Source organism: Cannabis sativa, chromosome 8, assembly GCF_029168945.1.
Source record: "Cannabis sativa cultivar Pink pepper isolate KNU-18-1 chromosome 8, ASM2916894v1, whole genome shotgun sequence".
Lineage (NCBI taxonomy): Eukaryota > Viridiplantae > Streptophyta > Magnoliopsida > Rosales > Cannabaceae > Cannabis > Cannabis sativa.
Window position 1 is genome coordinate 48,592,601 of NC_083608.1, and position 16,142 is coordinate 48,608,742.

At 27.2% G+C, this 16,142-nt stretch overlaps 2 protein-coding genes across 2 annotated transcripts; both read left to right on the plus strand.

Moving 5' to 3' along the window:
* Window positions 1-2,193: 2,193 nt before the first annotated feature.
* LOC133030012 (bidirectional sugar transporter SWEET6b-like) lies at window positions 2,194-4,406 on the plus strand. The gene is made up of 5 exons (XM_061102189.1): window positions 2,194-2,324; window positions 2,726-2,762; window positions 3,422-3,638; window positions 3,734-3,895; window positions 3,993-4,406. The coding sequence occupies exons 1-5, from the start codon at window positions 2,279-2,281 to the stop codon at window positions 4,233-4,235; spliced, it is 705 nt and encodes a 234-aa protein (XP_060958172.1). The 5' UTR covers window positions 2,194-2,278; the 3' UTR covers window positions 4,236-4,406.
* Window positions 4,407-6,391: 1,985 nt separating this feature from the next.
* Window positions 6,392-7,440, plus strand: LOC133030013 (zinc finger AN1 domain-containing stress-associated protein 12). The gene is made up of 2 exons (XM_061102190.1): window positions 6,392-6,735; window positions 6,821-7,440. Exons 1-2 carry the CDS (start codon window positions 6,625-6,627, stop codon window positions 7,286-7,288), a joined length of 579 nt encoding a protein of 192 aa, XP_060958173.1. The 5' UTR covers window positions 6,392-6,624; the 3' UTR covers window positions 7,289-7,440.
* Window positions 7,441-16,142: the final 8,702 nt, after the last annotated feature.

Below are 16,142 nucleotides of genomic sequence, written 5' to 3' on the forward strand. Positions count from 1 at the left end.
CTTGCAGTTTGGCGGTGTCAATCGCTTTGGATACCGGCTATAAGTTTGTTATTGTGGAGAATGATTCGAGGGTAGTCATCGATGCCATCAATGGGAAGGGTTCGCATTGGGCTTTAGTGAACTATATCTCATTTTGTACTAAATCTTCTCCTTCTTTTAATAGTTGTATTTTCTCTTATGTCAGTAGAACTTGTAACTTTGCCGCTCATAATGTGGCTAGATGGGCCTTCGCCCACCAGATGTATGGGTCTCTACCGGTCTCTTCTATTCCGGATAATCTATTTTGTAACGACCGTGAGGTCTAACTGATTTTTATTCTATAATATAAACGATTTTCATCAAAAAAAAAAAAAATTAAAGTAACAAAAAAATTTAACCCGCTCAATAATTTTAGTAACTTTTCTTAAAAGAAAAAGATTTTGTAATTTGGTTATTTTGTCTATCTCTTTCCTTAATTTGCAAAAATCGTTTATAGCCACAACACAACACTATTCAGTTAAGCTCAGGCTTAGGGCAAATCCAATGCAAGCTACCTTCTGGTTATGTTGGTGGACCCTATTTTTTATTTTTTTAATTATTATATTTTTAAACTAACCAATAAGAATAGAAAAGAAAAAAAAAAAATAACAGCTTTCAAATGTATGTATTAGAAAAGTCAATTTTTTTTTTTTTTTTTACAATAGATGTCATTTTTGTGACAGCCACCTCCACTAGCAACTCCTAGAGTTGCACTTAGTAACATGGCAACCTAATTTTTAACATGGTTATCAATCCATATTAGTTTCTTATTAAAGTTTTAACTAGTGGAGCAAAATGTGGTATCTGGTAATTTTATTTTTTATATTTTATTTACAAAAATACGTTTGTAAAATTTTAAAATTATAAAAAATACACTTTATTTAGCAAAAAGTAAGAAAAGAACTATAAAAAATACAAAAAATCAACTTTATGATTGTTATAAATCAATTATAAAATAATGGGTAAATATAATTTCGGACCTTGTGTTTTGCAAAAATTACTAATTGGACCCTCTATTTTATTAAATGACAAAATTGACCCTGTATTTTTCAAAATTGTACAAATAGGAATCTGAACTGATTTTTTGTCAAAATAAAACTTAATAATAATCTGATCTAGAGATTTTATGACAAAACTAGTTACATTTTCTGTATTTGTTCGTGTTAGAAATTGTGTTAAAGTAAGTTATATTAAAAATTAAATTGTTGAAATTTAAGCTCAGGGTCTTATTTTACCATTTTGAAAAATATAGGGTCTATTTTGTCATTTAACAAAATAGAATGTCCATTTGGTAATTTTTGTAAAACACGGAGTCCAAAATAATACTTACCCTAAACCAATTAACTATAACGGGAAAATTAAACAACCTCCAAAAAGAAAAAACAATTTATTATTTTTATTGAATAAGTATTTTTGTTAATAACAAAATTTAAAGCGTAAAAATAAAAAAAAAAATCTAATTTTTGAATTATTATATATATTTTTTTTCTATGTTTAGCTCATACATTATAAATGGCCTAATAGGTGGGAAATTACCCCTACTTAACTTGCCATTGTCGAGAGTATACTAATACTTGTTTAATTTTTTTTAAAAAAATTATCAATTTGATTAAATTTTGTATCATTTGTTATGATGTGATTAATTGTTATATTTTTTTTTTAAATAATATATAAAGGCTTAAAAATTAGATATTTATATTAGAATCTATTTTTTATTGTTTTTATTTGAAAAGAAATGGTTACTAATCCCTTTTTTTATATTTATTTTAAAAAGTATCGCTATGGTAAATAATAATAAATATATTTAACAGATATATATAACAGATATTTAACAGAATTCTGATCTTTTGTTACTTTCAAAAAAAAAAAATTAATTTCAAATACACTATCAAATATAAATTCAAATTTTTTTTTTTAAAAAAAAAAGAAAAAATAAAACAAGATTTTCTTTCTTTACTAAAGTATATCATATCTTCACATATCTAAATTTAAAATTATTTAAAATTATTTGATGATGATCTTTAGCATATAATTAATTTCGTCATTTACTAATATATAACACTTAGTTTTTTTAATTTTTTAATAAATAGATACATTTTTATCCGGAGAAAATATCTCATTCTCTTAAATCTTTCAAAGTAAAATTATATATATATAATCATATTCACCAAACCCTGGATCATCATCTCTTTCTCATAATAACCCTTTCTCTCATATTCTTAATTAATATCTCATTCGTTCTCTCTCATAATAATCCAAGATGGTGATGAGCGCCGAAGCTGCCCGGAATGTCGTCGGTATCATTGGTCAGTACTGTACTATATATATATATACTATACTATATTATACTGATATTATCATTTATATGTATTGTCTATATATAATTGTATAGTGATTGAGTAGACTATATAGACTAATCGATTATTATGGTAATTGTATAGATATATTATCTTAAATAGTACTCATAATATTATATGATGTTGCACGTACTTCATTGAACTAATTAATTTATTAGAGTAATAATTACTCTAATCCTAACAATTTAACTTTTCCACCGAGCCCAAATTAACATATATAGGGTTGTCCTGCTTATTTATAGTAGTGATTATTATATATCTCTTCTATATGGTGTATTTGGTAATGATTAGTACTATAAATATTATTAATTTATTTATGTATGATTTTTGTTTGTTTGATCTCTGCACAGGGAATGTTATCTCCTTCGGCCTGTTTCTTTCCCCAGTGTAACTCTCTCTCTCTTTCTCTACTTAAAAATAAAAACTCAAAACATGGATAGTTTTGTTCGTATGCTGTTATATATTTAATCATTAATTAATTAAATTGAATTACGAATAGTGTATTATTGCATGTTAAATTAGAGCCCACGCATATTAGATCACGTCCAGATATCCGCCAATACTACTCACCTAACCTTTTTTCAATTGAATGAAATAAGTTAAACACTTACAATTACCAAACTCTTGCCATATTTATGGAAAGAGTTTATGATTAGGCAAGATATATTATGAGTAATTTCAAAAAAACAAAAAAAAAAAATCTTTGTTGTTAAGGAGTTTAACAATTTGTTGTTAAGAAGCTTAACAACCCTTTAACAGTTGTCAATAAATCTTTCCCTTTTTTAAGTACATTAATAAATTCATACATAATCACAAATTATTTTAATTATTTAATTTTCCCTTTTTTGCTTCTAGAATATCAATTCCCTCAATCTCTCACACACTTGGCCTGTCATTCATTTTACATGACTATATAATGTTATTAGTAAAAACCATATAAAACATTAAAAGGTGTTATACTACTAATACCTTTACTTTCACCAATTTATAATTGTGTTGTACTAAATATGTAAATGAATAATGAATGGTGATGTGTATTATTGCAGCCCAACATTTTGGAGAATCATCAAGAGTAAGGCAGTGGAGGAATTCAAGCCAGATCCTTATCTAGCAACAGTGCTTAATTGTGCCCTATGGATCTTCTACGGGATGCCCTTTATTCACCCTGACAGCCTCCTTGTCGTCACTATCAACTCAGTTGGCCTTGTCCTTGAACTCATTTACCTTACCATTTTTTTCATCTATGCTACCACTGAAGGACGTGTAAGTAGTATATAACATTATTAACATACATCATGTCATATTATTGCCATGTGAAGTTTATAATAAGTACTAATATTTATATATATATATTTCAGAGAAAGGTAGTGAGATGGTTATTTTTTGAGCTTGTTTTCTTCGGAGGGGTGGTTGCCTTAGGACTCTTGGTTTTCCATGGCACTACAAGAAGGTCTCTATTTGTTGGGATTCTTTGTGATATTTTCAACATCATTATGTACACTTCTCCACTCACTATCATGGTAACAAACACACCCTTTTCTCTCTCTTTATCATATCTATCTATACATATATATATATATATATATAAGTGACTGAATTAATTACACGTACGTACAGTCAAAAGTTATCAAAACAAAGAGCGTGGAGTACATGCCCTTTTACTTATCTTTGACCAATTTCCTCAACGGTTCTTGCTGGACTGCTTATGCCCTAATCAAGTTGGATATCTATGTCTTGGTAAGCAATGGGTTGGGTGCAATTTCTGGGGCTGTTCAACTCATCTTGTACGCATGCTACTATGGTACAACTCCTAAGAAGGGAAGTGGTGAAGTCGAGCTCTCTGCCGCTGACAGAGTTTGATTAATTCATTCAATTCAACCCTTTTATATTTGGGCATTAATATTTAGATATATTAATTTAGACACAAATTAGCTTTTTTAGTTATTTTTTTCTATTTATTTTTTACTCAATTATTATTGTTACGTACTGGTTTTTTCTTTTTTTATATTAATATATTAGTTTTTTAGTTTATTTTATTTGCATTTTTTTCGTTTCGTTTATAATCAATTGCCGTAGAATTATTATACACTACTTAAAAGTTTAATTGGATTTGGTTAAACAAAATCTGTGATTTATACATAAGGGAAATTATAAATGTAATTCTTTAATTCTATAAAGTGGACTAAAAAATAATCTCGAAATTAATAATTAGTTAGTGCACCCGAATTAGTTTCTCCTAAAAAATCTTACTTTTAATTACAAATTTAAGTCACAAAAATTACAATTAATTATCACTAAATATATTTATAGTCATAACTTAAAACTAAAACTTGTATCTAAATATTTTTTTAGGAAAAAGTAATTTTCGGGACATTACTACCACGACTACTATAGACTCGAGCCAAAAGACCTTTGCCTTTTCCACTTATTTTTCGGTTCCCCTCTTTAGTTTCTTAATCAATTTTAATAACTCACTCTTATAAAATGGTGGATCAAGGAAACATTGCATTTTGCACTCTAGTGCTGAATTTCTTGATCGACAAAACTCTTTTTACTCGATATCTCATTCGCATACATCTTCTTTTTGTTTCTTGAGCATAAGTTTTCCTTAACGTGTTGATCTTACTTCGTAATCTTAACTTTTCTCTCTCTCTCTTTTTTTTTTTTTAAGGACTAAGTTACTTCTTAACTTTGATGTACTTTCAATAGAATTCCGTTTTATTTAGATTGTTGTTGCTAAATTTAGAATTTTTTTGCGTGCCACCCCAACTAGGTATTGACCATACCAAGTTGCGAAAAGAATAAGGTTTCTTTAATTAGAAAAAAACCAGAGCGATGGTATTTTTTTATTTCTATTTTATTTATTAACTCAATTGGTTTGGGTGCCATAGCCCATTGCAAAAGTCTCCTTGGCAGAAATCAAGAAATTTCTAGTAGAGTAGGTGGAAAAAATTAAAGAGATATAGTGCATGTTTGACATCATAATTAAAAAACTGTTATTTATTTTAAAAACAAAAATTACAAAAAACAAAAATTTTGAAAATAACAAAATGTTGTTTTTTGTTTTAAAAAACAATTCACTTTTGGTCAATATTGTTTTAAGAAAACTTTAAAAACTATTTTTGTACTCATTTTTCTCAAACATTTTTTTGAAAACAAAAAACAGAAAACAATACCAAACATGCTCGTAGTACTTTTTATTTTCCATTTTTTTAATTTGTTTTCTTTGACTTAAACTGGCTGGATGTAACTCAGTTGCTCACTTTTTTTTTATTTTCTTTCAGTTGTTTGATTAGGTAACATAAATTTCTCCCTACAACAAATAAATTAAGAATTTCTCACAATAAGAAACTTAGAGAATTGCTACCGTCAACCTCCTATTACAACCTCTTTGTCAACTTTCACGTCCAAAAACATATGTCGAAATACTTTTTTTCAATTTTTTTTATAACGGTGTTTGTTATGCTTACAACATAATCCCTGTAAATTTTTAAAAAATTTTGAATAGTACAGTGCCGAAAATACGTTTAAAGTTTTTTGAACATACTGATCGTGGTAAAAGAAAATATTAGAAACTCTGTTTTCGATACATGTAAACTATTCAGAATTTTTCAAAAATTTACTGGGATAATACTGTAACTTTAATGAATAATACCGCTATGAAAAAAATTGAAAGAAAAATATTTCGGTATTTGATTTCGGAAGATTGACTAAGAGGTTGTAATTAGCTCCTGCAATTTGTTTCAGAGTCCATCAATGTATTTATATTTGTTTCAGCATTTATGAGAATTTGTTAGTCCAAAATATCTCACCTGTAATTTCAGCTTGTTAAATTTTTTGAATTTTTTAAAATTTGATAAAATATCTTTAATGAGGACTATAAAAAAATAAAATAATTTAAAAAATTCTAATTATAAAAATAATAAAAATTAGAAAACAAAAAAGATAAATTCCATCATCAATGACGTGTCCAAACATTTATTTGAAATAAACAAAAAAAATGATGTGGCAATTTTGAAAACGCGAAAAATAAACCGCGTTACTTAACAATGGCGGTGTAATCTGTTCTTGGCTTACGCCCCAAGTCAATTACCCAATTCTCATCTTTTTTTTTCTCATTTATTATAATAAACCATTAAACATTACTACTTCTTCACAATATTTCTCATATTTTTCAACCTAAATCTTTCTCACAAATTCTTCTTTTAAATTTTTTTTTTTAAAAAAAAAAAAACTTGAAAATCAATCAATGGGCGGAGGAGGAGGAACAGAAGCATTCCCTGATTTGGGAAGACATTGCCAAAACTCCGATTGCAACCAATTAGATTTTCTTCCCTTCAACTGCGATAATTGTAACAAGGTTAGCATTAATTTCAACCCCTAAAATTCATCATTCTCAATTATTTATTCGATTCTTTATTAATTAATTAACTCTGATCGAACAGGTATTTTGTTTAGAGCATCGTTCTCACAAATCTCATAACTGTCCCAAACCTGATCACAACAGCAGAAAGGTCATCGTTTGCGAAACCTGTTCTACGGCCATAGAAACCACCGGCCAAGACGAGAAGCTTTTGATGGAGAAGCACATGAGTTCCGGTAACTGCGATCCCCGAAACAAGAAAAAACCCACTTGCCCTGTCAAGCGATGCAAGGAGATTTTGACTTTTTCGAACACCAGTACTTGCAAAACTTGTCAGATTAAGGTCTGTCTAAAGCACCGATTTCCGGCCGATCATCTCTGCCGTGACCGTCAGCCCCCGGCGACGGTGAAGGCTAGCAATGGTGGTCGCAGATGGAATGAGAAGTTTTTGATAGCTTTGGGTTCAAGAAATGGAAAAGATTGTGGCAAGAATGGGTCTGGTAGCTCTGGGTCTCCTTCTAATAGTAATCCATCTATCAAGGCATGTTAGATTAGATTTATTCATTTGAAATTTAAATCATTTGAGTATTTTGTAATTATATAATTCTATAGCTATAAAATTAATTTGGGGTTGTTTTAATTTGTGATAATTGTGTGATTGTTTAGCTCTTAAATAAAATTTGAGGCAATGGTTTTGGTGCTTGTTTGGGATTCTATTTCAGTGTGTTTTTCATGGGATTAGCAAAAGATAATTAAAAAAATTAAGAATTTGGAACATACATTATAAGCAATAAAATAACGAAAAATAATACAGGGTCGAAATTAAGCAGACCGAATGTTGAAAAAGTGATAAAATTTCTTTATTGTTTTTATACTTTAATTTCCCAGTAACCAAACAGAAAGCTAAACATTAAAATACAATTAAGAACCATTTTTAAGGGTATATTAAAGAACCAATTTTTAAAAGAAAAACACAACGAAATACAAATCAGATTAACAAAAAACAAATTCAGCTAAGCAAAAATTATAACAGCTAAAAGAACGCAGAAGAAACTTACCCAAATTAATAAATGGCCGGAAAAAATTGAATCAGAAAACAGAGAAATTTAGCGAAACCGAAAGGGAGAAGACAGTATATGGATGGCTGAGATTGAGTTTTGAATTTGATCAAACAAACCTAACTACAATTTACCAACAACATTTTCACATTTCTAATACATGTATGGAGATTGGAGAATACACCTCAATATATAAATTTATAAAAATAATTATGTTCCAATGCAAAAGAGATTACTACTACTTATTACTTGCATTTGCATGCAAATTATAAATCCATTAATTAGTTCTTTAAATTCGAAAACGATCTAGATCAGTATAATCAGCAAGATCGATCTCATTATGATAATTATCTTTTAAGAAGATTATTTACTCTATTATTATAAGTTGAAAACTACACATATAGAGATATTAGCAAACACTAATACAGTTAGTACTGTTAATTTTATTTTATTTATTTATTTAAATAAATTTGAAATTTGAACCAATCAAAACGACACAGCTGTTAACGCTGACGCTTTTATTTGAGCTAAATAGCGAATGATATATTGTTGGAAGTCCCACATCGGGCAAATGTACTTTTTTCAGAATCCTTATATACGTCATTTTACAAAATCTCATCACCGGGTCTAGTCACGTGGGCCTGTAACCAAGTGGGGTAATAAATTGTTAGAATGCGCATGAATGGGGCCGTAGTCATCTGGAACCGTGCTCATCTAGTGGCCGTAGTCATCTGGAACCGTGCTCATCTAGTGGCCGAAGTCTTGAACCACCGCATGCCGCCAACCCTAAGGGGGGTTAGAGGTGTTGGCTTAGGCAGGCATGTGACCCTATGAGGGTTTAAGAATGGCACTTTCTAGTGACTTACGACGGTCCCCACGCATATGCAATCTAACCATTTGTTTTATTTTTTTTGTAAATTCTTAATTATTATAAGAAATAATATGAAAACAGAGAAATATCACTATAATGAAGCAATTTTATATTGAACAAAGTTGCCACTAGTCTATGACCTAAATATCTCTGTTTGAAATTACAAAACTTTAGGAGGTTTCTACTTTTTAAGATGGAACCTTCATTAAATATGAATTATTGAAATGAATAAAATATGTATTTGGATCATGACCACAATTGAATTCTGAACACTAAATAAGACCACAATTGAATTCTGAACACTAAATAAGCATTGAAACGAAACTCATTCTTCCTGACTTGTCTCTCTCTCTCTCTCTGCCAAAAATCATATGAATAGAACTCTGTTTATAGCTTGCAAACATAGTAGAATATTAAGAAGCAACTAACATAACGGTCTTCAAAGCCAGTGAAATATTTCCAAATGTACCATGCTCTTAAGTTGGTATTAGAACCAACACCACAGTTCTACCATAATGATAAATTTCATAGACAAAAAATCATTCCAACTATTGTCAATATATATCTAACGCAATGGCGTGGCATCAAGAAATAGTAAAGATTGTGATTAAAATAATATTAATAAAAGGGTGAATTCAGTCAAGTTTTCTTAATAAAAATAACATTGTTCATGTCCAACTACCTAATATATCATTATCCATGACTTGCTGGTGGGCTTGGATCTAGACGGTGATTGATCAGTACTAGGCCCATGCCATTTACATTAAGTGACCTTTCGGCCCAAAACTCAAGTAAGTTTTATCCGAATGAGGTTTAATTAGGAGAGGAAGAACAAGTCTTGGAATTTTACTTCTTCTTAATAAATGTTTCACTATTTTTGAGATTTAATTTAAAAATATAGACAATTCAAAATTGAAGACAAAAGAGCAACAAGAGCATAATTGGTTGGGGCAGCAGCGAAAAGGAGTCCATCAGCAGAGTGAATAGTATAACTCAATAATTAATTTAAAGACAGGTAACCGGTAACTAATTGCTAATTAAGAGAGACTACTGAGACAAAGCAGTGAATAACTGAGGTTCTACTGTTCTACCTACCTACCTCTTAATTTCAGCTATTTCATGAAAATTGATGTCATAGGCATATTTTAAGTAATTGATGCCAAATTAATAAGGAAAATATATGGGATAGACTGGTCTGCATTTAATTTGAAAGTCATCCCCATTTTTATACCAAAATATATAAATATACATAGCCACAATCATCACTTGATTCTTTTAAGTTTCTGTTAATAAAAAATCAGGCTAAGTGGCACTTTAAAGTGCTAGTAGCATTTCAATAATGGCTCAAAATTACTAATTAATTATATAGAGTTATAGTGTTAAACACTAAGTACCATATAGGAATGTTCTTAATTTTTACAATCACCCACATACATGTTAATTTCAAGTTTCTAATATATTTTTATGAAAGAAAAAAAAAAACGTTTCCAATATAAGTTTTTTGAGGGCTCTATTCTTATAAAATAATATATCCCACACATTCAAAATAAAATTGAATATTTAGTTCTTTATTATCTCAGTCATGGATAGATGATTATTAAAAATTCTCACCAAACCGTTTAAGATGTGGGGCATTGTACAATATTGTGTGCATATATTATAGTGTACCAAATTACCAATAGCTTTCTAGACTTGAAGCTCAACTTCATTACATGTATATATTAATGTTGGGACCCATAACATATATATAACTATGTTAATTTATGATATTAGCATAGCATATATATATGTTTGAAGACATAATATATATTGTATTAGTTTATTATAATACTTTGGAGGTGGGAAAAGGGGTGAAGAGTGATCTATAGACAGAAGACAAAATGGACATTAAATTCAGGTCCAAAGTACAAAACCAAACCCAAACGTATTGAGTACTTTTTTTGGTTTTACAACTGACAAATAATTAATATTATATCTTGGAATGTATGAGTATGATGCCCACTTTCATCAAAAGCATTTATCCCAACCCCAACCCCCTCATCATGACTCTTTTAAAGCTCTTTTTTTTTGTTATAGAAATCTTTGCTTTGCTGCTAAACAATAAAGTTATAATTGTCCTCTGGCAAAAAGGGTCCTCATTTTCAGACCAACCAATTCAACCCACCACATCTATATAGTACATCATGACCAGTTAGTTTAATTAATATAACATCTAATATAATTAAGGAAATTTATGTAATATACACCATATTTTACTAGACTTCTTTATCTATTTCAGAATCTTAAAAAAAATATTAATTAAATCAGATACTTTACAGCTATTTAAAATTACATGTAAAATTTTAAAAAAATTCAAATAATTAACGGTATTAAAAAATAAATTTAAATAATTATTTACTACTTGTATAAGAAAAATAATTATGTACGTATACAACAAAATATCTAAATATTATAAAGTGTTTGAAATTTTATAAACAAATATCGAAAGAGCTTATTAATTTTAATGACAAGTATTTAATCACAACAAAAAATTACTTGTGACTAAAACATATTATTTAAATATAAATTGTCACTACTTTAATTTTAGTCAAAATGTTTATTGTAACTAAAAATACAATTAAGTACTCACAACAAATTATACTTTTTATAACTAAATATTGTTTAACTATAATATAAAAATGACAATCTATAATTAATTACAATTTTTATACTTTTAATCACAAATTTTATTAGACTAAAATTAAATAAAAAAATTTGTAGTGAATTTTAGGGTGTAACTTTAAAAAAAAACTTTGCCTATAATTAAATTTATATAATATACAAGAAGAAATTACCGTAGCTATAGTACAACTAGGTATAGCTGTTATACACTTACAGGTAGGATTTGGTGAATTATTTTTATATGCAATTAGTAAAATTTGTTCAAGTATATATATTATTGTACCTTAAGTTTTTCCTATTTGTGATATGGACGACGTGGGTTTATATATTTCTACAAATTTATACAAACAACATTTTCACATTTCTAATACATGTATGGAGAATACACCTCAATATATATATATATATATGGTCCTTATATATATTTAAACTACGTATGCTTACATAAGCTAATTCCAAATTTGAACCAGCATATGTATATTGTGTTACCACTACCAGAATATATACAAAGCTAGCTAGTCTCGACTCTAACCCTTTCTGGATTAAACATTTCATTTTTGATGTGTACAGTACAATTTGTACAAACATTAATATATTGGTTTTGTAAAGACATGTAGGACACTATACATTAATTCATACTAAGAGATCAGAGATAGAGAGAGTGAATTGAATGGTGGCTAATTAAGTCGCTAAGATATATGATATATATAAGAGGATATATATAATATTATGATCTATATATATATATATGTATATATGTGTACGAGATTAATTTTGATCAAGCATTTACGAAATATTGATGAATATATATAGAGAGAGATCATAAATATATATACAAAAATAATTATGTTCCAAAGCAAAAGAGATTACTACTACTACTATTAGTTTGCATTTGCATGCAAATTATAAATTTCCATTAGTTCTCTGAATTCGAAAACGGAATATAATCAGCAAGATCTCATCATGATAGATGATTATCTTTATTATGTAAGATTACATACTCTATTATTATATATAAGTGGAAAATTATACATATGTATAGTTACCTAGCTTCGAAACATAAATTTGTACATATAATTATATGATAATGGTATGGAATTATATATATATACTTGTGTGTGTTGTTTCTCTTGTTATTAAGTTATACATTGATTCAGGTTGGGTAATAATTATATAGATGCATATATGATATATATATATACTATATATATGATGCTAGTTCATAGACTTTGTGACTATAGCTTTAATTAATTGTTGTATATACTATGGATTACTAGCTAGTTCAGTAAATGGGTCTGGTGAAGTTTGACAAAATTAAGTTGATTAAAGTACTAGAAACCCTAATTATATTAATGATATAAATATATATATATACTTGAACAAAGAGAAAGTCCTCCATCAAATTAGTCTATAATTACTTAAAATCAAAGATATATAATATATGAGATTCAAAAACTACATATACAGATCAAATAACTAATTAAAGCAACAACCCTTGATTTATATATAACAAGGTCTTAACATATTAATACAACTTTTATAGTTATTTTACATAATAATAAAACACAAAAATCCCAGAATTATTATAATCCCATAACAGACCAAGTACCCCCATATATTGATAAATAAATCAACAAAGGGATCTAGGTAAAATTAACCAAAATACAACATCATCCTAATATAATCAAATTAATATTCTAATTAAGAAGAAGAAGAAGAAGAGAAAGAGTATTACTTGATATTAATACTATATGAGAAGTAGTTGATTTGGTGGTAGCAAATCATCGGACCAAGATGCTTGATTCCCCAAACAAAAGTCGACCTTTGGAATATAATTACTATATATTCAAACAAAAGAGCCTGAGCTTCTGTAGTGGTACCTAATAATAATTCATAATATAAAGTACAAGCTAGCATATATATATATACCAAAAATATATATATACACACAACTAGTACTATATACACTCCTCAAGGAAATATATAAGATCGAATAACAAGAGAAGAAAGACTATTATTCCTTTGTGCTGCCTCGTTGAGCCATTATTACCATCTTCATCATCATTGGTATTTGTAATAATAATAATAATAATAATGTTTACTTTCTTTTGATAAGTAATAATGGTTGTTGGTGTAATGATGAAGATGATAAGAAGGAGAAGGAGATGGGTTTGAAGAAGAAGATGATATTGAACAAGTAGAAGTGGAAGCAATGATGGTGCTCGACTAATACTACTCATCATCATCATCATCATTTCTTTTTTTTTTTTCTTCTTTTTTTGGTTTCTGGCGTTGAATCTAAGGCTAAGGCTGCTGCTGCTGGTGGCCAAGGCTGATAATTATATATCATCATCATTATTATCATTATATATATATATATATGATCATCACTACTAAGATAATTATATATATATAACTATCTATATATAGCAAAACCTAATTACCCTAGCTAGCTAACCACTTGGGACTAGCTCAAGTGGCCATAGGTGGGTGTGTGAGTGTTGGAGGTCCTGGGTTCGAGTCCCAAGTAAAACATGTTGTAATATATAAACGCTTAAATCAAAAAAAAAAAAAAAATTACCCTAGCTAGCTAGCTAGGTTTTCTTTTGGTCTTTCTGACACATATTCTAGAGATAGAGAGAAAGGGTATTTGTGTTTGTGTGTGTTATGATGATTTTATGAAACCAAGACCACTTCTCATTATTATTATTTATTATTTTTTTTAAGGTTATTATTATTATTATTATTATTATTATTATTATTATTATTATTATTTAGAGTATTGTTATTGATTATTAATCCTACTTAATATTTTTTAAATTTATTATTTTAATATTAGTTAGATAATATTTTTTAAAAATTATTATATTAATATTTTTAGCATTTTTCTTAATATTATTATTATTTGATTAATTTGTGTGTACAATTATTTTTACCTGCTATGTATACATCTACACGCATACACCTACCTACGTTTCAAAGCACGCGCGTGTCTTACAACCTCATAAATCATATAACTTTATTTATCTTTCATTCATCTCAAAACCAAAAAGAAAAAGAAAAAACTTATATTACTATTGGAAATTATTTATATTATGCATTTGTCAAATTTATTTACTTGTGTATGATATATTATTATTTTGATGTTGTAATTTATTTTTGTCGGGATTTATTTTGTTTTTTCGTTTCCGTTAATTTTTTTTTTTAAATGTTCTTAATTAGCTAGTTAAGTGTAGTATATTTTTTCCACACAAGTTCAAATTCTTTTTTTTTTTTTGTTTTGAAAGTTTAACAAATTCTCTCTCTTTTTTTTTTTTATAATTAATGCTAGTGCAGTAGTAATTTTCACAGCAAATTCTATGTGAAAGGCAAAATAAATCAATTTTTTGTTGAGGATTAATTAATTCTTTGGACTCCAATAACACTTCTCCCTTCTTTCCTCTCCAAAAAAAGTCATTTCTTTTCCTATTTATTTGCCAATATGAACATGAAAATTAGCTTCCCATTTATAGTGAAATTATCTCTTTTCTTTCAATAATCATATATATATATGGAAGAGGTTTCAATGGTTACATTTTTATTGTAACCATCATGGTTACATTTTTTTAAGTCATTGGATTACTATTAAATGGTTGTGATTAATTTAGAAATTAAATAAAAATAAATAATAAATAACTTGTAACCTGAAAGTGACCTAATCATTTATTTACTTATAAAACTTTAATTAAGATTAATTATATTTTAAAATTAAATTAATTATAATTATTAATTAATTTTTTGCAATTTATTACTATATAAGGATCTTTTAGCAATTTATTTTTTTATACTTAAATTATTTAAAATTTTATAGCAAAACTTTTTATAATTTAAAATTATATACATATAATTTCATAATTTAAATTTTATTATACTTGTAATCTTAATTTTAAATTATTACACTTAATTATTTAATTTTTTTGTTTAAATATTTAAAAAGTAAAAAATGAAATAAGTTGAAGGATTTTTTAGAAAAAAAAATGGCTGCGCTTGTTATCGATTGATTAGCTTGAGGCCTCATACTTAGTTCATATAATTGCTACAAAATAATTAAATATCATTTAAAAATAATTAATCATGTGAAAATTTATTATAAGAAGAGAATTTTAATTTGTGTCAAAAGAAGTTTAATCTTTGTAAAAAAATAAATTTTATTGTAAATATTATAATTAAATGGCTTAATTATTAAAATAATTCAAGTAAGGATTTAAATATAAATATTAATTGCTAAAAGAGGTCTTGTTAAATATTTAATTAATTACTTTAAGAAAATAGTTAATTATAATTAAATAATTCTAAAAAAGGAATGTCTACTATTTAATTAATTATTTTATAAAAATAGTTAATTATAATTAATTAAATCTAAAAAAGGAAAGTCTACCTATTAGTAACCTGCTATTACAAGTTAAAAAAAAATGTAACCATATGGTTACAATAAAAATGTAACCATTAAATAGTCACCCATATATATATATATATAAATAGCATGAACACTTATGTAAGTAGTGTGTAATTATGTATATATTTATATAGAAAAAACATACATATATATGTGGTATGCATAGAAGCTCTTTTAATTAATTTATTTATTTTAATTTATATAAATACAAATTTTGTTGGTATTGTTTTGGACAAAACATAAGCATATAAAATTGGTAAAAAAAAAAAAAAGACATATGAAAGTGTATATGTTCCCCCCAACATATTGAGTATACTTTTCCAACATTATAAACCAACCAACCAAATGTACATACATATGAAATTAATTAATTTGTTCC